General features: G+C 40.9%; 1 protein-coding gene across 4 annotated transcripts; it reads left to right on the top strand.

Annotated features, from left to right (window-relative positions):
- On the top strand, nucleotides 1–26,368 carry LOC116316008 (target of Nesh-SH3). Of its 4 annotated transcripts, none has more exons than XM_039600556.1 (23): nucleotides 1–289; nucleotides 5,814–5,993; nucleotides 6,104–6,172; nucleotides 6,264–6,396; nucleotides 7,802–7,992; nucleotides 8,433–8,476; nucleotides 9,220–9,277; nucleotides 10,231–10,293; nucleotides 10,722–10,829; nucleotides 12,488–14,344; nucleotides 14,779–14,856; nucleotides 15,252–15,434; nucleotides 15,974–16,039; nucleotides 19,825–19,887; nucleotides 20,939–21,061; nucleotides 21,412–21,501; nucleotides 21,612–21,821; nucleotides 22,250–22,355; nucleotides 22,943–23,022; nucleotides 23,594–23,623; nucleotides 23,723–23,881; nucleotides 24,491–24,613; nucleotides 24,698–26,368. In XM_039600556.1, exons 1-23 carry the CDS (start codon nucleotides 193–195, stop codon nucleotides 24,811–24,813), a joined length of 4,227 nt encoding a protein of 1,408 aa, XP_039456490.1. In that variant the 5' UTR covers nucleotides 1–192; the 3' UTR covers nucleotides 24,814–26,368. The 4 variants fall into 4 exon arrangements, with proteins under 4 accessions (XP_039456490.1, XP_039456489.1, XP_039456491.1 ...); XM_039600555.1 differs by having other exon boundaries at nucleotides 15,971–16,039; XM_039600557.1 differs by lacking the exons at nucleotides 12,488–14,344; nucleotides 14,779–14,856 and having other exon boundaries at nucleotides 15,971–16,039.
- Nucleotides 26,369–26,418: the final 50 nt, after the last annotated feature.

Raw genomic sequence — 26,418 nt, 5'->3', positions numbered from 1 at the left:
AGCACTAGTCCCAAGAACCAGCAGCTCAGACAAGTATCCAGCCACTTGGACACGTCTAGCCCGATTCCTGCAGCAGGCACTTCACTCAACCACCTGTTGCCAAATCACTGAAAGCATTTGTTTGACTCACTCGTGGTGTGAGATCTCTGAGATCATTCAGATCACTGCAGATCTGAGAGCCGACATCAGCAGATGATGAGGATGCAGCGGCACTCGCACATCTTTCCAGCCCTTATCCTTGCGGTCTTCATCTTTAGGATAGCTCTGTCTGGTCCTTCTGTGGTCAGAGGTAGGTGGTCTTTGCATTTGTCTTACTGTCTTGCGCTTAAAAATCAGCGACGGGGAAAACTACTGATTGCATTACAAGTGAGGTATTTGTTACATATTTTAATGAGTGGTCATTGTGGGTTTTCTTCATTGTAGTTCTCCTTCTATAGTTTAAGATCCATGCAAGTGAAAATGACTGTAACTCTTTCTGTGTTAGTTGGACTGTTGTCTTTTTCCAATTGCATGCTGAGAAAGGCTTAGAAAGACAATTTGATTTTGTTAGGAAGATGGATATTTGTTTCAAGGATGAATGACAGAAGGACTTATAACAATACTGAGTCAACCTCTCACTGCAAATCACCCTAAGTGATAGATACTCCTGTTTAAAGTGCCATGATAGTTTTTGAATAACAATTAAAGAAACTAACAAAAAAGGGTGAAGCTGATAAGTGATAAATTAGATAAGAGTTTTAAAATGCTGTTGAACCCTAGCTCTAGATTGGGAACATAAATCAACCTGTCATGTAAACTGATTAGATGCTGTGTGTGCCTTTTTTAGGTCTGTGGTTTGTCCACATTCTTAATATAATGTGTCCAAGTTTGGGGTCATGGTTACACTTGTAGAAAAACTAAGCACATCTCAGTAGTGCAGAAATTGCCCAGTTACTTGCATACATTGTCCCTGGCAAAAGATTTTTTTAAATTAATTTTTTCTCATTAGAGGATTATTACCAGCCTCCCTGAAGACACCACTTAAAATTAAATATATACAAACTCTTCAGATTTAAAAAACCTGCTGATAAAAATATTTTTGCTAAAGTGCTTCCACTCTGACATCTACAAAAATCAGTTTGAGGTCTCCAACTCGTCAACACCACCCCGTGTATTGAGTCTTATGTCTGATTGGATTCTTGCAACATTCTTGGAAAAACACGCAAATGTTTTACATGTTATGTAATTATCCAGAAACCAAAGTACACACACAAAGTAAAGCAACAACTTTGAGTCCGTGCTTCATAGCCTTGATGTATTTTGTGACTAAAACTTGGGTGAAGATTTGGATGGTACTAAAAGTGATTTGGGGTGAGAGGGCTGGAGTTGGTGAAAAAAAGGGGCTGCTTCCAGTGTGTAATCTGCTCACTGAAGTTGGCTTACAGACAAATCTCAGTGTGCAGCTTTGGCAGCTAGATGAAAGGGGCTGTGTGTATTGATGCTATGGGAAGAGAGGGGTAAATGTCTGTATCGCTGTTCTGCTTGGACCAAAGATAAAACCTGGTTTGCTGCAAAATTAGTTTGCTTTATTGTCTGACAGATAGAGCAAAATATATGGATGTCAGTCTACTTTCCAGTGCTTTTAATTCTTAGTTATGCATTTGTGCTCTTAAACATTTTTTCCATCTGTATCTGAACAAGTGAAATCTCTGCTAATGCTAAAATTATTTACCACTATCCCACTCGAGGACAATATATTGTATAGGATGCTAACTGCAGCTGTGCCAGACCAAACATGGCCTGGTGCCATGTGGAGATTAATGAGAGAGAAATATGGCAGGAGAGAGGAAAGTGGACGAGATTCGAAGACAAGACAGATGAATTCAAAGCACTTTAGGAAGTTAAAAAGAAGATGGAAAGATGGCTGTTGAGTCATGCAGGATGGCAGAGATGGAGAAAAGGCGGTGAAGGACGAGATGGAGCAATGCCATAGGAACAAGGGAAAACAGCTGTTCCTTGCAGTTGAATCTGACAGGGGGGGATATTAAATGTGAGCGCGGCGAGACCTGCATGGAAGCCAAAGTTGGGGTAAAAAGCAGGAGTCAAATTCCAGGCACAATGATCTGCTGCTAGGCCGCAAGGTACGGTCTCCTGCTGATTGACAGTGGATATTCTCTGGGCTGAATTACGCTGGTCTGGAGTGATTCTCATTAGAGCCATTATAGGTCAGTTTTTCAAACCCCTGCTGCTTTGGCTGGCACAGGGCTCTGAGAAATGTTAACACTCCATTTTGTTAAATGAAAGTGACTGTTGTACCAAGCTCCATAAAACATCTGTCTGTCCTCACAGGAAAAGGAAGCCAAGTCTCTCTACGTCTTTACTTCCAGGACAGAAACCTGAGAGGCCAAAATACTCTACACCAGATTAGAGCATATTGGGAAGGATAACATGTTTGTCTATATAGTTAATGTGGGCTTCAGAGCAATAATCATAAGCATTGTATTGAAATTTGGTTAGCTGTGGTGTTCGGCTGCTCCGACTCAAGACAAACTAACATGAAACCACTGTTCTGTGTCACTTCCATCCACCAAAACTACCACATTAATTCAAACAAAAAGAGCAACATTTCTTTTCCATTGCATTTTGAAAACAAAACAAGCCTCGTAGCCTCCTTCAGATTTGTTTTAATGGGGAGGTTGTGTTGGGTTTTGCATCTGTATTTATCATCCATTGGTTCTCAAATCAGCATGAGTGGAAAAATCAGTCTATTTGTTCTCATTTAGTACAATCTACTACATCAAGAGAGGGCTGCTCATGGTGAAGATTTGTGGTTTGATCATGTCAGACATTTAATCATAATGTTTTAAAGCCAACAAGCCACATGTTATGCAAATCCATGTCGCAATGTTTAATTTTAATGACCAAACATAAAAATATCACGTTGCACTCAGGTTGAAACTTAGGAGAGCAACTGACAACCCAATTAACCTACTCTCTTCACTGCAGGATCATCCATCAGTGATCCAACACGGCCTCTCTGCAGAGCCAAGATTAAGTTTCCCATTTGAGGGTGTTTCTCTATATCCAGCCAGCAGGATTACGTTGTCTTGATATCGGTCCAGGGTGACTACGAGCCGAATTGTTTGTTGTGTGATGTGGCAAAGTTTATTGCATAATCCGACAAGTTTATTGGCCAACTCCCAGTGTTATGATTGATGTGCTTATACAGTATTCAGTGATGAATGGGCTTCACCCCCCAGTGCGTGTTTGTGTGTGTGTGCAACATACAGATGAAACTGATTAAAACAGGTTGGCAGAGTAGCAGTTTTTTTAAACAGTTTTCTTTCATTCTTTTTGCAATTATGACATTTTCTCTTCTTCTCAGCATTGATCGTTATCATTTTCAGACTCTTATCCTTCCTCAGAACATGGATTTTTCTTTTTAACATCACGATCTTTTCTTCAACGTTTCCTTAAGTCTTTCTGCCATAATCTCCACCATACTCCTAGCTGGTGTAGCATGCTCTGCGTGTGTTGGTCTGCTCCTTCAGCTAAGGCAAACTAATCATTGCTCGCTGAAGTGAAATACCTACTGGCGTACCAGCACAGAAATGATACTTTAACACTCTAGGATATTGCCAAGAGATTTACTCAGTGCTGGATTAATCAACATCGGGTTAACTTATTTGGCAAAAGGTTCATGTTCATACAAAAGTCCCACTCTCCTGCTTTAATATGGACCGATTATGTGACTCTTATTATTGATCCCCTGGGCAGAGCTGCAAAAGCTCCTCCAGCCCGCTTATGTAACAGGTCACAGATCTAAACAGGAAAAAATGAATTTGTTGTTTTAGTTCCCTTTTTTGACCCTCCTTTTGGCCTGTTCAGTACTCCCTCCTTGGTTATTAGGGGTGAGATTTTAATTTCAGCTCTGAACTCTTCTAGGTGCATCTGAGAACACTAATGTCTCACACTGTTTGACATTAAATGGTCCATAACTTGCCAGCTCTCTGTGTGATGATGGTTTGCGCTGATTTAAGAGAAGCACAGGTAATGATGGTCTGCTGTATTCAGAGCTTATGAGTGGCTGTCCTGTGTCCCGCCCCCCTCTGCTTTATTCGGGCTACACCCTTGCCTAAATCAAAACAAGTATTTTACAGCAGCAAACGTAAAAGTAAAAGTAAAAGTTACATTTCATGTGTAAAAACAGCTTGAACATCAGTGCGTTTCCTTTTCACTGTACTTGATTTATTGTCAGCACTTTGACTGGATTCATTCCTAAACCTTTATTCATTTTTCTCTGGAAATACAGATAAGCCTTAACAGTGTGTAAGCGTTGCATGGGCCAGATGACCGGGCTTTGGGCAGGTTGTCATGGGGCAGATTCGATGTTTGCTTGTTCTGGAGTTTAAAATGCGTTGCCAGAAGTTTCCTAATATTTTATGCACTCTGAGCCCATCTCCCCCTGCGCCAGTTTCTTGTTTTTATCGGAAATACTGATGTGAGAATCGAAATAAATGCAGATTTGATAGGAAACACATCGCTGGAAAAGCATAAGGGTATTTTTCAAATCCAGGGCTTCCCCCTCTTTCACTGTCAGTGTCTCTTTTGGCGTTTGGCTGCTTCCTGGCAGTATTCCTCCTGCAAAGTTCCACTATTTCATTCAGCACTGAAATATGAGCCAAGGACATGTGCTGTGGAGACTATGATACAAGTGGTAATCCAAGCAGAAAGTCCATTGTTTCAAACCTTGTAGACTACGAGCAATTTAGTGCATGTAGGCTCATTTGTGAGATCCACTGCAAAAACATATTTAAAGATGCAGAGGATAACGTCACTGAATTAAAGCAGACTGGCAGCCTTTCCATCATTATGCTCACAGCGTATTATCCAAGTGTGCACTGGTTTTTTTGCTTTACATGTGCATCAGGCAGGATCAGTCACACTCCCAGAGCAGCTGCACTTGTCTCAGTTCTCTGATGTTTATTAGTATTCCTATTGTAAATTGGCTAATTGTTAGCATTCCTAGTTATTGGCTAGTGTGATGGGCCACATGAGAGAGGTAAATAATGAGAAAAGGTAAACAAACTTTTCCACATATTGTGTTTGAAGACACGGAGATTTCCTTTTCCACTGACTTTATGATGACGCCAACTTTTTCATGAATTTATGACACCATTTAATATAGATAAGCAGATTGTTTTAAAGTCAACACAGATCATTTTCCATGGGACGTGTCAACCCCGAAGGTTTGTTCTAGGTCACCATGAAAATACAGCCATGGTATGCATTCTGGGGAAGCTCTCCTCCTCTCTAGTGCCTGTTCTCATCTAACATTTGTCCTAACTGACTTGGACTGTATTCTTTGTGTTTGCCAGTTTTCATTTCAATACAAGCATGTTCCAGCTATGCTGATCTTCTTTTTGATATCTGAAATGATCAAAGATTGGATATGCACTGTTGTTTTTAAAAGCCGCTTCAGAGCACTTCAAAGTCCTTGATCACTGCAACAAGCTGCAACAAGCTGCAGTATATACAGTTTATGATGTTTATAGTTTGCAGAAAACAATAATGTTCTTATCAATTTGGAAAGCAAGCAGACGTGTGCCTGCTTATGAAATCACAACTATTGGCTTGTACCTCGGTTGAACTCCAACCAGACAAATGTCTGCTTTTACTGTACTTACTACTTTGTTGCTTTTGAAGTAGTGGACAGCAGAAAAGTCTGAGAAGGTGTAGGTACTGAAAATGACAGTTTTTGGACCCTTTGCAGAATAAAATAAATAAATAAATAAAATAAAATAAAATGCATAAATCTTATGCTGCTTCCTCAGTGAGACGCCAAAACATGAAAGTCCGCATCAGCACCACAGGAGACACCATTGTGATGAAGTTCTTGCGTCCCAACACTGACACCAGGCTGGAGGGATACATCCTGGGATACGGTGGCAGCATGTTCTCCAAACAGTTCATTCAGCTGCCAGAAGATGGACAACCATATGAGACAGAGTTTGGTAAGAAAGCCTGGTGATGTGCCCTGCAGGACCAGGTGTTTATCAATACATTGTGTTTGCTGCTGAGGCTCAGAGGAAATATAACCTGGAGTTTGTTCTTCTGCTTTTAGATGCTGAGCCCAAGTACCTCATAGCTGTCCAGCCTATTCCTGCTAACGAGGTGAAGAAGCAGTGCACAGGTATATCTGCTTAAAGCAAAAGAAGTTATCACCAATGTGACTTGCTGTAAGTGTTTTTTGCACATTTAGTAAGATGCAAACCTTTTCTCAGGTAAAGTGGAATTGCAGAAGCCGCTGCACCTGGTCATTGGGTCGGTGACGCCCACCTCAGTTCTTCTGTCCTGGGGGACGCTGCTGAAAACCCCTTATGAAGGCAACGTCATGAATGACTGTCTAGAGGATGGGTGAGTTTAAATGTGTCATTGCGCAAAGCAGGTTTTTCTTTAAAAAATGAGACAGAATCGTTAGACCTTTATGGACACAGTGAAGCTTATTCTTTGTCTGGCTTTCATTTAGGAGATAAACATGTGTTGGAACAGCTCTCTGTGACTTTGGTAATATAAACACAATATAATGTTAATATCTTGTCGTTTAGTTTTGTTGAATGTTTATATCATGTGGACATCAGAAATATCCATATTTGGGAGGTATTAGTTGGAGTGATTTTAAAAATGTGTTAAGTTTGCCAGTTCACAGGCTTTGAAGACAGAAAAAGTAGATGTTTTTAAGCAAATTGGAGCAATCAGTTGAGCTTTGTGCAGTTATTGCTATCAATCCCACTGACCCACCCCCTCAGAGGTGAATGAGGGCATTTGTTATTCTAAGGATATAATATGCACCTGTCCCTTTTCCCATTTGCAATATATTTACTGCTTACCGGTGACATAGCTGTCACTGCAGCCAAACGAGACTAAATGCTCATACTTTTTTCCTAAAGTACCAGTCTAGTGTTTTGAGATTTTTTTGTGCCAATGCTGTACTGTTGTTACGATGAGCTCAGTAACAGCTGGTGGAATAAATCTTTCTCTGTCCAATCTCTATCCTCACACACACACACACACACACACACACACACACACACACACACACACACACACACACACACACACACACACACACACACATTTGCTGCAGAGAGTCTGGAATAAGTGCATAAACAGTAAATGAGTCCCTGAAGCCTCTCATGTTACTTAGCAGTGGATCCAGGGCAGCCTGTGCACACAGGTGTTTAGGAGTCAACCCACACAACAGTGTGACACAGATTTTGTTTGATGAAGTACTACTTTTTTTTTAAGTGACGGTTCTGTTGTTTGCAACAAATCTTCCAGTGGTTAAATATTATTTTCATATGTGTGTCTTATATAAAGATTAATAACCATGTGTTTGTTGGTTCTGTTAAAGGAAAGAAACTAAGTTGTGCCACAGACTCAAGTCAAGTCAAATCACGACCTCACTGTGCAGTTCAGATGATGGCAGTGATACACAGCAATAAATTTGATTGAACCATTTTCAGAGGGATTTCTGATTTTGACTTTTAAGAAGATGGGTTCAAGGCGCCCCGTGTAGCCGAGGGAAATCCAAGAGAAATGGAAACGTGGCATGGAAAGATTCATTTGTCACTTTGTTTAATAAAACGGAATTAATTGACAGCATTGTTAGCACATGAGGTTTCGCTAAAGAGAAAATGAAAAAAGATTACGACAGTAGCATCGTATTCTTCTTGTACTTCTTGCATCATGCCTCCAGATGTGCTCATTAGTGGATGCATTGTGTGTGAGTTGTTCTGTCTATTCTGTGTCTTGTTCTCAGACACTACACAGTGCGTTACCGTGAGAAGAACAGGAGGTGGAACTACCAGACCTGTCCAACAAGCGATACAGTCATTGACAAACTGAAGCCAAACACAGTCTATGAGTTTGGTGTCCAGCCAAACTCCAAGGATGGCACCGGTATGTGGAGCAGGCCGGTTGTTCACAACATCAGCCTGCCAGGAATTGAAGGCAAGTTTGACTTCTTTGCTTAGCCGTAATATCACCTTCTGTAGCAAATACCTCAAATCTGACTATAATTATTTTAACATCCTAATAAAAACATGGATTGACAGGTAGTGCTAGGAAAAAGGTAGAAATTGCTGGGACAAATGCAACAACTCATTTTCACACAAGAACAGTGTCGTAAGAATCTGGTTGAGAGCAGGTTAAAGACAATTCAGCATTCAGTCTGACATGTGCAATCCCAAAATCTGCTCTGTTAAAGACTAGAGGATTTCAGGGCTGCAGTGCATGTGTAGATAGGGCTTCAGTCTTTACCGATTATGTGAGCATGACAAGGCTACACTGCAGTATTGCATTTCCAGTTACTGAATCGAACCATTTTTTTCTTTTACATTCTTTCTTCCACTGAAGTCACTTATTTACTGATTCTTCTCTTGTGTTTCTAGAGAAGGTCATCAGGAAAATCTTTAGGCCTCCAGTCAGCCCTCCGGTATGTAATGGATACAGCCAGTTTGTTATTGAAACAAACCTAAATATTCAGTGTTTTATTCTATTATTATGTGGATACACGTGCTACTAGAGGTCGAATATGCTCAGTATTGCAGTAAACAAGTGTATGTAATGAAATGGCACAGGTATACTTCCATTTATCAAAGAAAACAAAAAGAAACTGGCTGTGCATTTGGAACGGGCAATCTGCTTTAGAGTCCTTGTACACTTTGGTGAGCTTATGCTATTCTCAGGGTTGTTTGCCTCATTAATTTTCCATCCAACTGCTGAATGGAAACGGCATCGATGCAGCCAGGACTGAGAGAGCAGTCAAGCCAAAGAGAGCAGTCTGCAGCTACAGCTAACTTGAGTGGGGATTAAAAAAAAAGAAGATGAGTTGGAGGCACAAGGGAGGAGGGATAATAATGCTGAAAAGAGTTCAGAGAAGAAAAGTGGCACAAATTTTCTAACAGCGCAGCTCTGCTCTGTCATGCCGACCTCATAAAACAGCACAGCTGTTGAGATTTAGCCTCAGGACTTGCCCTTAAAGGAAAGCTTTGAATAACAAGAGTCTCACTAGGGACTTTACCAACTTGACATGGTGTAAAGAGGCTATAGGTTATAGGTTATGCAACAAAGGAAAAGACATGGTACAGCCCAAATACTAATTCTTTTCACCTGTTATGATAGTCATAGACTAACACCCACTTTTTCTTCATGTCTTTTTTGCCTTTCACCCATCAGAAACCTGTACCTTCAGGTCCACATTCCCTGCCCTTATTTCCTCACCCCGCTTCCTCAGGTAAGCAAACAAAGAGACACTGCTGAGTTGAATTTGATACAGAAGGCAGAATCTATTGCTGCTTAGAGATCTCTGTTTGAATTCCTTTCCACTGACCCCTACCTTAAGATTTAACACTGGAAATATTAATAAAGCCATAATTTATTGTTCTGCAGACAGGATTTCCCCATATACCTCCAGCTTCTAAAATAATTTTACTTAGCTGGACATGCAAAGTACAGTTTTTAACAGTACTCAGCACTGTAGTGTATTCCAAACACCTACAAAAACTTTCCACGGGTTTTCCATCTCTTCTAGCTCTTCTGTCTCTTCAAGTAATGCCTGAGTGACTCAATAAAGTTATGAAGAATTTTCTGTGGGGGTGATATCATCCGTTGGACTTTGTGTTCCTTAAAGTGATTTGTCTTTAATGTGATTATATGTTTGAGGTTGTTGTCATACCACAGGATGAATTAATCTCTCTGATAATAAACAAGATACTCAAATGCTTAACACAATTCCACTGAATCCAAAAAGATTAGTTTGGATTTGGTAAATCAACTATTTGTACTTTCTAAAGCAATTATGATGGTGTTGTTAGGCGGTGTACAGTAATGTCAAAAGGGTTGCTATTCGCTTCTACATTTTAAAAGACGGTAAAGAGCATTAATACGACAGAGGGATGAAACGTCAGCATTGCATTTACAAATTGTTTCTGTTGACATCAAAATCAATTAATGCACATTTGAATTATTTCCTGATTTTAGCCTTCAGATACCACGTTTGACATTGGAGGACTAAACCAGCGCTAAACATTTTTGTGCAAAACATTTAGTGAACTGACTCTTTCAAAACACATTTTGCTGTTCTTAAATGACTGACTAATCATGATCATTTACCGCTTTTCAGAAGTGAAAATGAAGCCATTGTAAGTTTTCTCTCCTTGACTTTAATCTCTGCTTTGTCCTTGTCAGTCCAAAACAAGACCAGGGGCAGACTGCCCCTCTCCAGGAACATAGCCCCACAGACGACTCTTGGTAATGATTTTTGTGACCTAAAATTGAGTTCAGAGGTCAGAAAGATCTCTGGACCTCATGTCTGACACTGACTTCTTTATCACTGTCGTGAAAGCTAATTTTTATTATACAAACAATATTGCCCTGTACATTCTACAGCAGGGGTCCCCAATCCCAGTCCGCGAGGGCCGGTGTCCCTGCAGGTTTTAGATCTCACCCTGGGTCAACACACCTGAATCACATGATTAGTTCATTACCAGACCTCTGGAGAACTTCAAGACATGTTGAGAAGGTAATTTATCCATTTAAATCAGCTGTGATGGATCAAGGACACATCTAAAACCTGCAGGACACCGGCTCTTGTGGACTGGGATTGGGGACCCCTGTTCTACAGGATGTAGACCCATACCTTTTCTCTTGCTTATACTAACGTACACTATTTTTCTTAGCTCCAACCACAACCACAACCACAACCACAACCAAAACCACAACTACTACTAAGGAAACCCTGTCTACTCCTGGACCTGCACCTGCTGTGATCAACAAACAGCCAATTGGTAAACAGAGAATCATGGTTCTTTTTGAACAGCTTCATGGCTCTCATTTCAGCTGTGTAAAATGATGGACTAAATTGCACTAGTTGCATGAGCAGCTGTTTGGGTTGCAATAATGTGGGTGATCTTGGATGCATGGGATTTTAGGAAAACAACAAAGCTTGCATAGATTGTTGATGATGTTCTCAGGGTTCAGTTGTTGAAAGTTAGTTGAACAAGCCTGCAAGCCAAAATGATTTTATATTCCTGAGACATTAGTGACTTTTAATGAGCTCTGAGAACCTCATTAACTGCTGCTCATTCAAAAAAATTGATTTCAGGCATATCACACAGATTCCAAATTATATCTCAGATATATCCACTGTATTTTATTTTATTTTTTGTATTTCCATGTCTAGCATTTTTTTTGTTGGTATGTTAAACTCTTTATTTTTATTTCAGGATTTACAGTGTGGTTATTACCATTTTTGGATGATTAGAGGCTTTTGCTTTTAATGCAGTGGAGTTGGTGGCAGTGGAAATCTGCATGAATAAACTGCATGATGGAATTGTTTCTCTTCTTCCAACAGGAACTTCAACAAACTATGTTATTCCTTTTACTTCCCTGTATTTCACTGTCGTCTGTCCCCCCTCTTTTACATTTATCTTCTCAAACACAGGGATCTGCAGAAACACAGTGCTGGATATGTATTTTGAAACCATGAAGGTAGACACTGAAACACAAAATGGAATATAGTCAGTTCCTCTAGTAAATGGAGTTCATTCCAAAATTTTGGCCATGTACGCCACCATAGTTTAAAATTGGATAAAATTAATCTGTTACTGAAGTTGTGCTCTTGTAGCTTTAATTCAAGGGGCTAACTATAATTCGAAATTACATCCATTTTCTACACAGCTCCCTGTGTTTTCAGGATATGCCAAATGTTAATGGGAGCAGTACAGAGCAAAAGAGCAGAGACTTAGGTGTATGACCAAATAACTGTTTTTTGTTGTTTGTTTTGTTTAAATCCATGAATCAAAGCTGAACGGCATTAACATCACTGTTTGTGCTGAGATCCACTGAGGTGGTGTATTGATTTAAAGCTGTGAAAATGGTTTAAGTACATGGTACTTAAAATGAAATGATGAAATGACTGATTCTTTTTGGGGGGGATACGTCCTAACATTTAACTTTAAAACAATACTATTGTTTTCTTCGTTTCCTTCTCTTATTTTTTGACTTCCTCTTTTTCTTCATTCTCGTTCATTGATGGGAACATCTCATTAGATTGAACAACCAGGTTAGAATGGTCTATCAAACTTCCACACTAAGTCATCATAACCAGTGAATTTAGATGCTCATCACACTTAACCACAATAGCCTTTCCTGTCATAACACATAATACCTGCACAAGCTCTATCTGCCATTGAAATGGCACTTGGCCTATGAGACAAACATAGGGCAGTGTTGCTTGTTTTTTTTCAATAATTGCTCTGAGTAGCACATCAGTGGGTCTAAACTGTTGGCTCTCTTGCTTTTATGTCTTTCCTGGATGATGAAAAAAATATATATGTATATATTTTTTTTACATTTTGTAAATGGAACAGAAGATTATATTTGAAATTTTACAGTACACAACTGTGGCTTCATGGCCATCTTTTCTTTTTCTCACATAACCCAGGAGGAGGAGACCTCTCCAGATCTGAGGTCCCATTAACTCCCAAGCTCCATCCTTTACTACATATAACAACCACCATGGTACCTGTGCCAGTAGTCCAGGCAAATGTGGAGAATCATGGAGGGCATGTACAACCTCAACCTAACTTGAAGCTCCAGCATCAGTATTCAGTACTACCAAAGCCCAAACCCCAACAGTCTCAAGTGAAGCCCAGAGTTAATGCTCAACGTCCAAAGCCCCATGACCAAACTGTGACACAACCCCACAGAACCTCCCAGCCCAAAATCCAGACGCAACCACAACCCCGGACAACACCCCAGTCCATAATTCAGATCCAACCACAACCCCACACAACACCCCAATTCGAAGTCCAAACCAAACCAAAACTCCACACAACACCCCAGTCGAAAATTCAGACACAACCCCACACAACACCCCAATTCATAGTCCAAACCAAACCACAACCCCACACAATGCCCCAGTCCAAAATTCAAATGCAACCACAACCCCACACAACACCCCAATTCAAAGTCCAAACCAAACCACAACCCCACACAACACCCCAGTCGAAAATTCAGTTGCAACCACAACCCCACACAACACCCCAATTCAAAGTCCAAACCAAACCACAACCCCACACAACACCCCAGTCGAAAATTCAGTTGCAACCACAACCCCACACAACACCCCAATTCAAAGTCCAAACCAAACCACAACCCCACACAATGCCCCAGTCCAAAATTCAAATGCAACCACAACCCCACACAACACCCCAATTCATAGTCCAAACCAAACCACAACCCCACACAACACCCCGGTCGAAAATTCAGTTGCAACCACAACCCCACACAACACCCCAGCAGAAAGTCCCGATCCAACTACAACCCCACACAACAGCCCGTACTAAGCTCCATGCACAGCCAAAACCCCTATCAACAGCCCAGCCTATATTTCAAACAAAACCTCAACTGCAAATCCAAACAACAGTCCAGCCCAAACTCCACACCCAACCTCAACAACACCTGGCAGTATCCCAGCCTACAGAGCATACCCATCCCCATTCACTGCCTCAGACAAAACCAAAACCCCAATCACATCTTCAAACCACACCACATCTTGAATCAGAACCACAGCCTCAGCCAACACCCTACACCAAACACCAGGGCCAACCTCTAACACAAGAGCAACATAAGACCCAGACACAGCCTCAGAGACAAGATCAACCAAGTTCCCAAACTACTCCTGTGTCATCCATTCAGCCCACTTATCCAACACCCCAGCACATTCCCTATACCAAGAAAAGACCACTAAAGACTCATACTCAACCTCAACCTCATCCACAAAATAAATCTCCAAATTCACCACATAAACAAAAACAGATTAAACCAAAGACACCACAACAACAGCCAGGTGTAAGTACCAAGCCCAATTCTGGAATCCAACCAGCATCAAAACCAAGCATAATTTCTTCCCATTCCAAACCCTCAACACAACCCAAACCCAAGAACCAGACCAAGCCCCAACCACTCTCTCAACCAATAAGGCAGCCCAAGCTTCACCCATCAACTCAACTGAAAAAGCTTCCAAAAAGTCCTTCAAAGCCAATAATTAGGGATAAGCAAAACTCTACACCAAAAATTCTGCCACAGTTAAAATTACAACCTCCAAAAAATACCCAGGACCATGTTGTACCTCAACCCATTACCAAGCCACAGTTTCCTTCAAAGGCCCAGTCACAACGTAAACCTAACCCCCAACTTCCATCTAAGCCCCAACCTAAACCTCAAGCTGGGCTTCAGCCTCATTCCAGGACCTACTCTGATCCCACCAAGGTCACCTCAAAGCAGGCAGTCCGTACGGGTAAAGACCCTACTTTTCAATCCACAATTTGTAATCCGCAATTTAAGCATTAAAACCTTAGCTATTAATTGTTATTATTTAATTTTTAATGGGGGCATAAGTTTAGAATTAGTTTATGAAGAAACTGTTTTAAAGAAAGAGTTCTACATCTCTTATCTCAGAAGTAGCTAGAATGTATCTTTTAGTAAGCTACATATTTTGATGGTAATCCATACCTTAGTTAAACCCAAGAGGATGACTGAATGACATGTGTATGAGTTAATTCTTAAATATCATGATCACAACAACTTTTGTCAATGCATTCATTTTTGAAACCAACAATTGGCAAATAGTAGTAGGGTAAGCCCCCTTTAAAAAAAAAAAACAACTAAAAAACTAAAACTATGTTCACAAGCATCTTATACCAGATATAAAGTGAGTTTTCTTTCACACAGCTCCTAGTCCACAAGAAGAGGGCAAGCCTCTACCAAGACCTGCCCTGGCTACAGAGAAGGCTGGTAGATACAATCATGGTAAACACCATGACAAGTTTGTCCCATTACCATCTCTGCTTTTTTGTCAAGCCACACAGAGAATGGTGCTTTGAGTTGTATTTCAAACCATTTGACAATGTCACTGCTTCCCCATCTCCATCTCCATCCAATCACCCCACACACCCTGTCCTGTTGTTGTTCCTGTCTCCATGTGTGGCTCCATCTTCAGTGCAGCACACTTCACCTCACCCCTGCCCATTCGCAAACCAATTAGTCTGGCTAGCTTTGGATCTCATTTATGGCACTCTGTCATTTCATCCAGTGTCTGCTCCTCTGCATTCTTTTTCACGTACATGCTTTACCATTTATCCCAACTAGGTCAAACCTTCCAGCTCCCAACTAACTAACTTCCAGTTGCCTCTCTACTCATCTAGGTCCTGGTGTTCTCGAGTCCTCTGAAGTTCCTCGTTCTCCCATTAGCTCATCTGTTCCTACAGCAGGAAGAAACACCACCCTGCATCGCACATGGGTTCCTTCTCATTCCACTAATCATGTTGCCAGACCATTCTCACCATCCAGGACAGTCACTTCCTCTCACAGTTCCAGCACACCTGGCGGTAATGGAGTACTCACTTTCCCTTCACTTATTTCTTTTTCCAAGCAGCTACCTCAGGTTATTACCTTCTCTTAGCACGCTTACACACACTACAGCTACAGAAGACAAACAAACTCATGACTAGTGATTTTAGCTACACGATATGTGGTGAGAGCATACCGTAGTCAATCAATTTTGTCCTCTCCACATTCTGCCACATGTGCTTGGTGTGTATTTAACACTTTTACCATGAGCAGCAGTGGCGTCTATGGTGTAAGGATCGTTAACATGATTCACGGTCCCTCTCCCTGGCCAGGTGGGAAGTCTGGCCACAGCACTGGCCAGGACACATCACATTTTACACCACCAATGCCAAGCCAAGTGCTGTGCCGACAGCACAGCCACCACAGTCCTTCTTTCTCTTTCTGTATCTCTTTCTCTTTTAAACATACGCTCCTGTTCACTACCCAGATATCTTGGCTTTCTTCTTATTTGGTACTGGTATGTTTTTCCTCAGTGGCACAAAACATTATATAACAGACCTTTCTCTCCCTCCAGCAGCCAGTGGGGCGCATCATAGGGGCAATACTCTTCCTAGACGTAAGGTGTGGCCCAAAGAAAAACCCGGTAAAGACAAACCAAGATAATTGCCTTCCAGTGTTCCTAACTCACTAACCTCAGAGGCACTGTCACGCCCCATCCCACTTCATCACACTGATCTGTGCTTTTTGTCACAATGCACTTCCGCTCTGTGACTTTCAGCTTACCCGTCAATGTGACACGGTCTGTGTTGTCCAATGTGTCCAGTCCCAGAGGCTTTCACTTGACTGAGACTGAAGCCACATATTATGAAATCTATTATACAACTGTCTTCATATTATCAAGTCTACAGCACATATGGACTGGTTTACGTTAGTCTGAGAGTGCTAGCTGGGAAAGGTGAATGTGGGTTGCCCCTTTTTTTGGTGATTCACATTGTTTCCATTCTGCCAGGCAGGCTCAGTTAATTAGAATAATTGAATCCATCTCAAATAGTAATGCAAACCACGTCTGGACCGCATGTATTAATGGTGGCGCTCTGCTCACTCCTTGTTGTCGGGAGTTGTGTAGAGCGGTTCAATGCTTCAGTCCCATGTCACAGCTGTTATGTGTTATTTCTGGAAACTTGGACAGTTTCAGAGGTCTTCAAGGAGTCGCAAGGCTCTCTGGAAGCAACTCTACAAAAAAAGGGACATTTATTTTGCCTGCTGCTCTGCTCATCTAAGTAGAAATCTCCCACTGACTTTGTTTAAAGGACAGCATCTACACATAGTTCACCTTCCTGCCTTTATAAAGTAACTAAGTTGTTCATGTTGATATCAAAAGCTTTGCATACTACACTAGCAGCTGGTACAGAGTGTGTGCTTTTAATGAAACTAAGAATTAGAGCGTGTCCACAATAGCTTTATAGAGCCGAGTTTCACACTGGCACTTAAACTTGAAATTGTTTTTGAAAGCTGTGCTTATAGTTGGATGCACGTGTCCGTTATTGAATCACATCCATGAAACCCATGAAATCTGAGTGTGTGTTGCAAAAGTAATAACCCCGGTGTTGTGAGACGCTGGTATGTACTTCACTGGGAATATTTGTCTGGCCTGACCGTAAATCTTGGTGTTTTGGTTGCATATATTTTCACATTCTAACCTCAAAGAAGATAAAGTTATCTGACAGAAACCAGCGCTCACACCGCTGTTGCTGTTTTAAATCACAGATCTGAGTCAGATGTTTTTGGCATATTACAGGCTCAATGTGGTGTTTTAGTGGTTTTATTGTGAAACATCAAACCAAACTCACCTGCTGTAGAAACTGTAGAGCAGCTCTCATCATGTCATACACTTTGCAGACATATTCTTGACTTTCCACTTTACACCTTGATGGCTCATTTCTTGTTCAGTTAACCATGACAGCGCCGTCAGAGCTGTCAGTTCTTCATATTACACATACCCAATCGACATAATTTGTGATTTTATGAGCTATTTTTGGTAATAGTTGGACAACTATAGTCATTGTAAAAACAAAATATGCCCTCTTTCAGTTCCAGGATTTTATGTGTCAGGAAAAACCTGGTACAAGCCAATTTCTAATAGTCCTGAAATACAACCTCAGATGAACAACAACACATGGCATATTACACTGTGTCATTATTAATTTAACAGAAACTGTGCCAAAATTCAGAAGCAGTTTGCGAAATACTAACTGCATAATTTAGTAGCTTGCAGAATCACCTTTAGCAGTAGTAAGTTACTGTAGGAAGTAATCATTTCCTGTATGACTTGTAAGTTGTAGAAGTTTGTCCTGCTCTTCTTTACAACATTACTTCAGTCCATTGAGGTTTGCAGGCATTGGTTTATGAGGAGGTTGAGGTCTGGACTTTGACTAGGTCATTGCATTGTTGTAGATTTCCTGCCGTGTTTGGTATCATTGTCCTGTTGCATGAACCAGTTTTGCCCAAGCTTTAACTGTTGGACAGGTGGCCTCATATTTGACTCTATAATACTTTGGTATGCAGAGGAGTCCAGGTGTGGCTGCAAAACAAGCCCAAATCATCACCTCTCCACCACCATGCCTGACAGTTGGTATCAGCTGATTGTGCTGCCATGTTCTTTTTAAAGAGTTATTTTCCGGCAACCTTTTGGAACCAGTCACATTTGTTCAGTCTTTTTTTAATTGTACTATCATGGACTTTAACATTTAACATGTTAACCAAGACCTGTAGAGGTGCTCAGCTCTTTGGTTTTTTGCAGTTTATCTAAGCATTGCACGGTCTGACCTTGCGCTGTATTTGCTGGGACATCTACTCCTGGGAAGATTGGCCAGTGTTTGGAATCTTTTCTACTATTGAATAATTTTTCTCCTTGTAGAGTAATGGAATTCACATTATTTGGAAATGGCCTTATAATCCAGCCTGCAAACCACTAAAATGTCTGCTTTTATGGAGGCGCACATATGCTGATGATCAGTTAATCAAGTGAATATGATTAGCAGCACTGGGCTGCCACTGGCCCTCTTAATTCCTATGGAACCAGTAAGGGTGTACTTAGTTTTTTACACACTGGGTTTTGTTAAATAAATCATGACATGGTCTAATATGTCATATGTTGTTGTACTGAAATAATCTTAAAACCTTCTAAGGACCAGATTATTTTTCATTATGTCCTTATATGTAAAATCTTAGAATTGATGAAAGTGTACTTTCTTTTTACCATGGCTGTACACTACATGTGAGTCAGATGTCCTCCTAGATTATATTTTCAGTGTTAATCATATTGATTCAGTTTGTTTTGCCTCGCTGATTCATACTGACCATGGAGAAGTCAACTCCAGACAAACCCAAATTAAATGTTTTTTTGGCCTCTATATATAGACAATTATTTTTTTATCTTGTTGCCAGAGCGACCATTAATGAATATCCAAGATAAGAGATGACAAATGGCTCTGGAAATGAAACACAAACTTTAAAGCAGGTTTTCTTTAAAGAAGTCAAATATGAAACACGTAAAGGCATTTTTATGTGTCAAGCCTCCCAGAGTTTCTCTACCTCCTCTGTGATACAACGACATTAATCAAGGATGATTTTGCTTTTTGCAAAAGCATAAAGTCAGAGCAGAATCTTCCCGATAAGAAAACTGAGTTTGACAGTTTGTAGCTGAGGTGTTTTCGTTACAGAACCTTACACTTCTTTGTGATCACTTATCCAAAACCACAAAAGCCAGTTCATTCCTCGTGTTCATTTAAGCAGCTCAGACTGAAATGATGCGATACTGATTTCACTGTTTGGTCCGATTGTTACTATTATTATTATTTATTTATTTTGCATTCTTTGTGGAACATTTTTATGGTCGATCAACATCAAATCCCAAACATTTTTCTAGTGGAAATGAGTCAAAAAATGCTTCATTACCCCAGAATTTGGCCTGCCTTGGTTTAAGTATTGGCTTTATTTTTTTCGTTTCCTCACTTCTCAGTTCTGTAGATTTTAGGATGAGTGGTTCAAACTTTTATTTCCAGTTTTCACACCGACTTTACATAAGCTACAGTTCGTGGTACTCCTCTGTGGCAGGATTTTACCAAGGAGCTTTTAGGCATGTCACATGCAACCTGTCTGGCTGCTGCATTGTTGCTTTTATTATGTTTATGTTGTATTATGTGTCTGTGCTCTTTTTATTTTCTTTTAGTGCAAGTATTTCTGCGTACGTCTGCTCTGATCCATCTCCCCTTTGAAATTTGACATTCTTCATTATTTTTGCACTCTTACATTAATCAACAATTGTTTTCAGTTTAGTATCTGTTCTCCAGTGCTGACCACATTCTGCTTTGCTTCTCTTGTGAATTTTATTCTGAAAGAGACTCTGTTTCCCACAATTCCTTGCAGTTCTGCGTCCCTCTGTTTCTGGCAACAAGAAGCCCAACCTGGTGGGAAAGCCTAGCAGTCATGGTGAGGGCAACAGATGAGTGAATGCAACTGCACCTCACCCAGTGTACACACACACACACACACACACACACACACACACACACACACACACACACACACACATTCAGAGTCTCCCGAGTGTTAAAAAAGAGTATGGCAGAAAAATAATTCTATTCAAGTTTAAGTACTAGTTTGTCATAGGTAAACAAGCTGATGTTTTTCTAACATATCAAGTTTTGAGTTAGAGGGAGAGGTTCTGGAAGACCGTTTCGTCCAGTCTTTATGTCTTTATCCTGCGTTTCATGCTGAGCAGACAGATATCAGTCTTTTTATCTGTCAGTACGAACATCTCCAAATCTGTTTCCAAAGATATCCAAACTATTGCTTTAAACTTCTTCCAGAGTGCCAAAGTTTGAAGTCTGCTTAACTGCTACATCTCCTGCACGAGCATCACTTGCTATCCTCTCTTCCCTGTAAAATAATCTCTTGTTCAGTGTCTGCGTAATGCTTTCAGAACTAAATTTCAATAGGCTTGCAAGTGTGAAAGCATTTTTTTAAAGTACACTTTTTCCTGCTACACCCACCATATGTTTTACTTAAATTCATGATTTTTATTTTTTATTTTTCTGAGTCAGTCACAGCTGTTATGCTTTTATGTCCTTTACAGTTTGAGAACCACCATCTTAAGCCATCTATTATATTACTAACGCACAAAACTGCAATTATGCTGTATTCATCTCACCTTTTACATCTCAGCTGTCTCCCTGCTTAGTTTCTCTCACCGATTTCATATAAATGCACTTATGAGCATTAAGTAAGTGTTTTTGTGTGCATGTGAGTGCATCTGGGCACCCTCGGTCTCAGCAGTATGCATTCTGGCAGCGCTCTTTCCCCTTTAAAGAACACTAGAGAGATTACTCGACGATCAATCTCTGAACTTTCAGCAGCCAGGAAAAGGCCACTGAGTTGCTCGGTGAGGATGGCCAGAGCAGATGGATTGCAACTGTGTGTGACTGTGAGTCAGACAATGAGGGAGAAGAACTGAACTCTTCTCCTGCTGTTTTGTCCTCAGATAAACTCATGGATCTGAAACAAGGAGAAAAGGCGTCTATCTTGAAGCCGTTCCCGCTGGTCACAGCCAGACCCAAGCAACAGCCCAAACAGCAGACGACCACCACAGCCCCTGCGCTAAACAGTACGAGCAGCACATTTTTGCAGTGTTTCTTCTGAGGAACATCATCACATGCATGCAAAATCACCTCCCTATAAAAGGATAGAGACTGAATGAGCTTTGCAGACATTGCGTTAACAAAGACAATGCGTCGGTGATGCAGCTGGCAGATGTGTATAGTGGGGAGATAAAGAGAAAAGCAAACTTAAAAAGCAGCAAGAAGCAGACAAAGAGTCTGAATGCAGGCCAGAGCAGGTGCTGGGCTAGCTGGTCACTGACCTGGGCCAAAGCTGTAAAACTAAAAGAGGGAGAGCTGCCAGGGACTCCTGGCTCATCAAACTAACCCCATCTCCTCTAAACTGTTTCCTTTCCAGCCAGCCGTTTTGACATATATGAAAACTCCTCCATATTCAGGCCCCTGCCTAAGTCAGAGGTAGACAGCATGGGCAACCCGCGCTTTATAGGTAAGATTTTAAAGTATTTGTCGTCAATGATTTAATCAGTTCTCTAGCAGCACCAATTAGGGTCTTAATGTGACATGAATAAAATAAATTCTTAACATACCCACATACAGCTCCCCACGTCATCTACAAGACGGATAAGCCGCCAGAAGAGCCGTGCTCTATCACCTCCTCCCTTGCTTACTTCCCCGATGAGGAAGGCAGCGATCAGAATGTGACCGGTCCTCCCCGCCTACCTCCATCCAACCTCACTGTGGTCACCGTGGAAGGTTGCCCGTCCTTTGTCATTCTTGACTGGCAGAAAACCGACAACGAAACCAGAGGTATGCAGAGAAAAGGCTGACATTTACGAATGACTGGACGGAGGTTGAAACTGCCTCCCGGTGGCCTGAGTTGTTTGAGTTGGCTGGATTTCATTATAGTTGTTTGCAAGTCTTGATTAAGAGTTTAGGTTGACTAAGTTGTAAACTCTTTTTATTAACCACGTGTGGCCTTGTGGATATTACCCTAGATCATTCTATAAAATATTAAGATGGTTTCTTAAGCTGTCTTATAAAGACGTGCAACAAGTGAATCCAAGGTCTGCGTCCAGTGACACATCACAACAACAAAAAGACGTGCTCTGCCTCCGGTTCTCATGTGTCTCTTATTAAGATATGTCACTGTTTTCGGAACGATTTCATGAATAGATGGAGGTGAAATGTTTTGATAAAAAGCACTACGTGAGTTCTCCCTTTCCTCTTTTTCTCAGAGTATGAAGTTGTGTCCACCACCACAGGCCCGAACGGAAGGGAGACGTCAGTACTGACAACCAACCAGACCCACACAGCTGTGGAGAATCTCAAACCAGAGAGCAGGTCCGCACCCCACAGACGTCCTGATATAATCCTTAATCTCGTTTGGGATCGAACACCAGATTTGTTCATATAAATCTGTAGATGAACAAATACAGCCCGGCTGAACTAAAATGACTGACTGCATTAATAAAGTTCACCGCTGATGGTATTAAGAAAGGCGTATTAAATTGCACTGAAGTGCTCCGAGTTTGCGTCACTTAAAGTTAATTCCAGATTCTCCTGAACTCCTGCGCTCGTGCAGTGAGTCACATTTGGTTTTGCTCACACAAAATGGCCAAAGTGACACCAAAAAAAAACAAGACAAAAAACTGAGGAAATCTGGGTGGAGTGGGTCACTGAGTTTTCAATTAGATCTCAGCATCTGGAGTCTCAAGGCTCACCAGAACCCTCCCTGGGGCTGGGTTTGCTGCATGAACAATTGCCAGCACATCTGAGCACACCAGAGCACACCACGTGGAAGAACCATCAGCTCTGTGTGTGTTATTCTAAGTGTGAACCCAAACTCAGCTGTCAAACACTGCTGTTTATTTTCATCTTTCAGCGTATAATTATTATTATTGTTGCCCTTAATATGCATTTCTTTTCAGTTATGAATTCACAGTAACACCGAGGAATGAGCTGGGAACGGGACCCTCCTCCGATCCTGTAACTTTTAGCACAGAGTCAGGCAAGTTTTACAGACCATCTAATGCAGGTCAAATCCACCATAAACCCTCACAGAAGAAACTCATTACTTGCATGTAAATGCCACTGTACATGTTACTTTCCAAGCTGTGATTAGCATTAATTCTCTTGTACTATTAGGCGGTTGCTAGTCTAATCATTTCAGCATGGCACTGGGGAGCAAGCTGATTAAGGATCAAATCTTGAGTCTTGTCAAGCTCACCAGATGTCCTCTGAGGCTCATTTCTAACACATCATGCACCTGGTGATCACAGCGTTAAGCTGAATTTGCTCCATCCATTAAGCAGCTGAAATGTGTCCTCGCATTGATCAGCTCTTATGTTTTTAATTCAAAATGACAACGCAGAGGGCTGAGTGGTTAGCTTAATTGGCCTCCTGCCCTTCTGCAATCAAAGCCCATCCTGTTGGGGTTGTACACTGTAAATAATATGCTAGACACTCTGATGCAAGTCTGGATTTGTTTAACACAGTGTTTCAGGACATCTCATGGCTGCCTGTTATATCTGAAATGTCTTAATGATGTTGTTCATTACAACTTTCCCTCCTGTCTGCAGCGGACCCTCGAGTGAGCGAGTATGTTTCAGGTGATTTGTTTCCCCCCTCTCTTCACAATATTTTAGCCAGCTCGACAAGTCGTGAATCAATATTTCAGATTCTCTTGATATTTTGAACAAACCCCACAGGCAAAGATGCCATCTGGACTCAGTTTCCGTTTAAATCTGATGCCTACTCTGAATGCAATGGAAAGCAGTTCGTGAAGAGAACCTGGTACCGAAAGTTTGTGGGCATCCAGCTCTGCAACTCCTTAAGATACAAGATCTACCTGAGCGATTCTCTCAATGGTAATTACGCAAACAAATCAGTGAACAGGAACAGCCACAAGCACATTACAAATCACTTGCAAACACAATGTTATCCTTAACAGGCTTGACTGGACAGCAGTACAGCCTTTTCTTTATCGTAAAAGCATAAAATTGGCCTCAACACCTAATTATTGATTTTTTTTTTTAATTTAATGTGTCTGTTAATAAATTTGAAGCAGTAGATTAGATTAGTTTAAAAGTTGATGCATGGAAATGAAACGTTTCCTCATAATTCTAAGAGGACATTGACTTGGGAGCTGAACAGGAGCTGTTTGTATGACTGTGTAATGAGAAAAGGTGAACCAAAACTGATTTCCAAAAAAAACCCAGCAATAAATGTGAAACAAGAAATGGAAATAATGTAAAAGAAAGTAGTACTGTCTATATCCAAGAAAACATGTATGGAACATGAAAAAGCTCAAAAGATTCGATCTGCAAAGCGTCTTAGCATCGCACACCACTCAAACACCAAAGAAGAGAACGATGGTTCACATGCTTCTCTTGGTTCTTTCAAATTCATTTGCAATGAACTGGGAGTTAACTCGTTATGCGGTAACTAAACAATGACTTCTGTTCTCCCCACTGTAGGGAAGTTTTACAACATAGGGGATCAGACGGGATACGGCGAGGACCACTGTCAGTTTGTGGATTCTTTCTTGGATGGCAGGACTGGCAGCCATTTTCTGGCTGACCAGCTTCCAAGCAGACAAGGTATTTTGGTTAGCTGTAAACAACCGCTGATTATTTAATGCCTTGAATTTAGCAGAGTCTCATCTTTCCTCCGTTTGTTGCCAGGCTTCTACAGAGCACTGAGACAAGAGCCCGTTTCCTTTGGAGAGATCGGAGGAAAGTCGCACGCGACTTACGTAGGCTGGTATGAGTGTGGCACGCCCATACCTGGAAAGTGGTAAGGACCCACAGGACTGTCCAGGAGGATGGACTTATCATGGACTGAGTAGTGAGGAAGAAGATGGACATCAAAGACGCCTGAGTGAACCTGAAGGGAGGTGGGCTTTTCTTTCGTGGACTCTGTAGACGGCTCTATCTGTTTAAAATCACACTTCTGTCCTGGACGTGGACTTCTACAGAACTATTAGGCGTCACAAAACTCTCTAGAGTGCATTTCTTGATCAAAAATGTCCCTAGGGACAAAAGAATGCAGAAGTTGGAGTGATCCAAAATGTTGAACATACAATTAATCACAATGGAAAATGTTGGGAAGCTGGCTCCCAAAGTGTAATAACTTGATATAAAGTATGATAATATTTATCAAGAATATTGAATTGTGTGTGTTCGGGCTTTTGAGATAAACTAAAAACACGTGCCCAGTATTTGTATTGAGTGCCCGCACTGGTCATGTGTATACAGACAGGTGCCAATCATATGTTCATTGTACAGGTGGACTGTAAAATACACAAACACACAGAGATGCAGAAGTGACCTTCTGCTGGCTCTAAGGGATTATTAACAGTTGCAGTTTGCACAGTATTAAACATCTGCTCATATATGTATATGGTGTCAAATACAGTTTATTAAGTGTCTGACAGATGGTGGCACATTTCAGGTAAAAGAGAATAATCAGTGGTTCAGGCCAGCATTTCTATGGGAGCATTTAGAAACGAGGCTTGATGCCATTAATGTCACCTTGTCCTGTATTTTACAGAGTAAAAATATAATACGAGCTTCAAAGTGGAAACTCCACAAGTAGAATGTGTTCTCTAGTCTTAGCTGTGCAAAAGGTTATTCGATGCATTGTGTATAATTCCAGCAACCGAAACGAAGGAACAGAAGATGCCAACCTTTTATTCTTATTGGCAAACAGACAGAGAAAGTCGGCATAGTTAGGGATATTATCTCCCTCGAGCACCACAGACTGACTGATGTGTGTGTAAATATATATATTATAGAGACATGGCTGAATAAATGGCATTAAAAAAAGACTTTAGATTTGCAATTAAACCATTAACTCATTATGAGAGTGTTCAAGTGAGGTCAAAGGTAAGAGAGCGTAAGTTGTTTTGTCATAGAGGTAAATGTATCCTGGGGTCTCACCCCCTGCTGGCTAACAGAAAAAAGTGCAGCCTAAAAGCACTAACACGTTGGCTTCACTTTCAGAGCCGGAAGCTCCTTACATCTTTTATGTACAGTCTTTACTTAGCACAAAAAAGTAATATAAAGGAGAAACATCTGACCTGTTACTTTCAAGCACCTTTAAATCCCACAAATCAACAGGTTATGTGATTTAACTTGTACAAAAATATATAAATTTAAAAAAAAGATAAGACCATTCACAATTTAAGGTTATGTGTACAGTTAACTACACCGTAACAGGTTGTAACAAGTCATTGCCTCTCAACCTGAGAAGACTGAAGTAAAGTTACCAGTCCTATCGGGAAATGGTCTGGTATAATATATATGTTACATATATGTATGTATCTTTGTAATAAATGTGCAAACCAATGAAAACAGTTGTTTCTTTTTGCAGACTTGATGAATTTCAATCCCTTGCTTTTTCT

The sequence above is a fragment of the Oreochromis aureus genome, linkage group 16 (genome assembly GCF_013358895.1).
Source record: "Oreochromis aureus strain Israel breed Guangdong linkage group 16, ZZ_aureus, whole genome shotgun sequence".
In the NCBI taxonomy this organism is placed as follows: Eukaryota; Metazoa; Chordata; class Actinopteri; order Cichliformes; family Cichlidae; genus Oreochromis; species Oreochromis aureus.
This window is presented reverse-complemented; position numbering and strand designations above follow the sequence as displayed.

Coding starts and splice junctions, on each gene's coding strand:
- LOC116316008 (XM_039600555.1), top strand. CDS start 193: ATGATGAGGATGCAGCGGCACTCGCACATCTTTCCAGCCCTTATCCTT. Junction 14,857..15,251: donor GGCTGGTAGATACAATCATG/GTAAACACCATG, acceptor CTACTCATCTAG/GTCCTGGTGTTCTCGAGTCC. Junction 23,624..23,722: donor AGTGAGCGAGTATGTTTCAG/GTGATTTGTTTC, acceptor CAAACCCCACAG/GCAAAGATGCCATCTGGACT.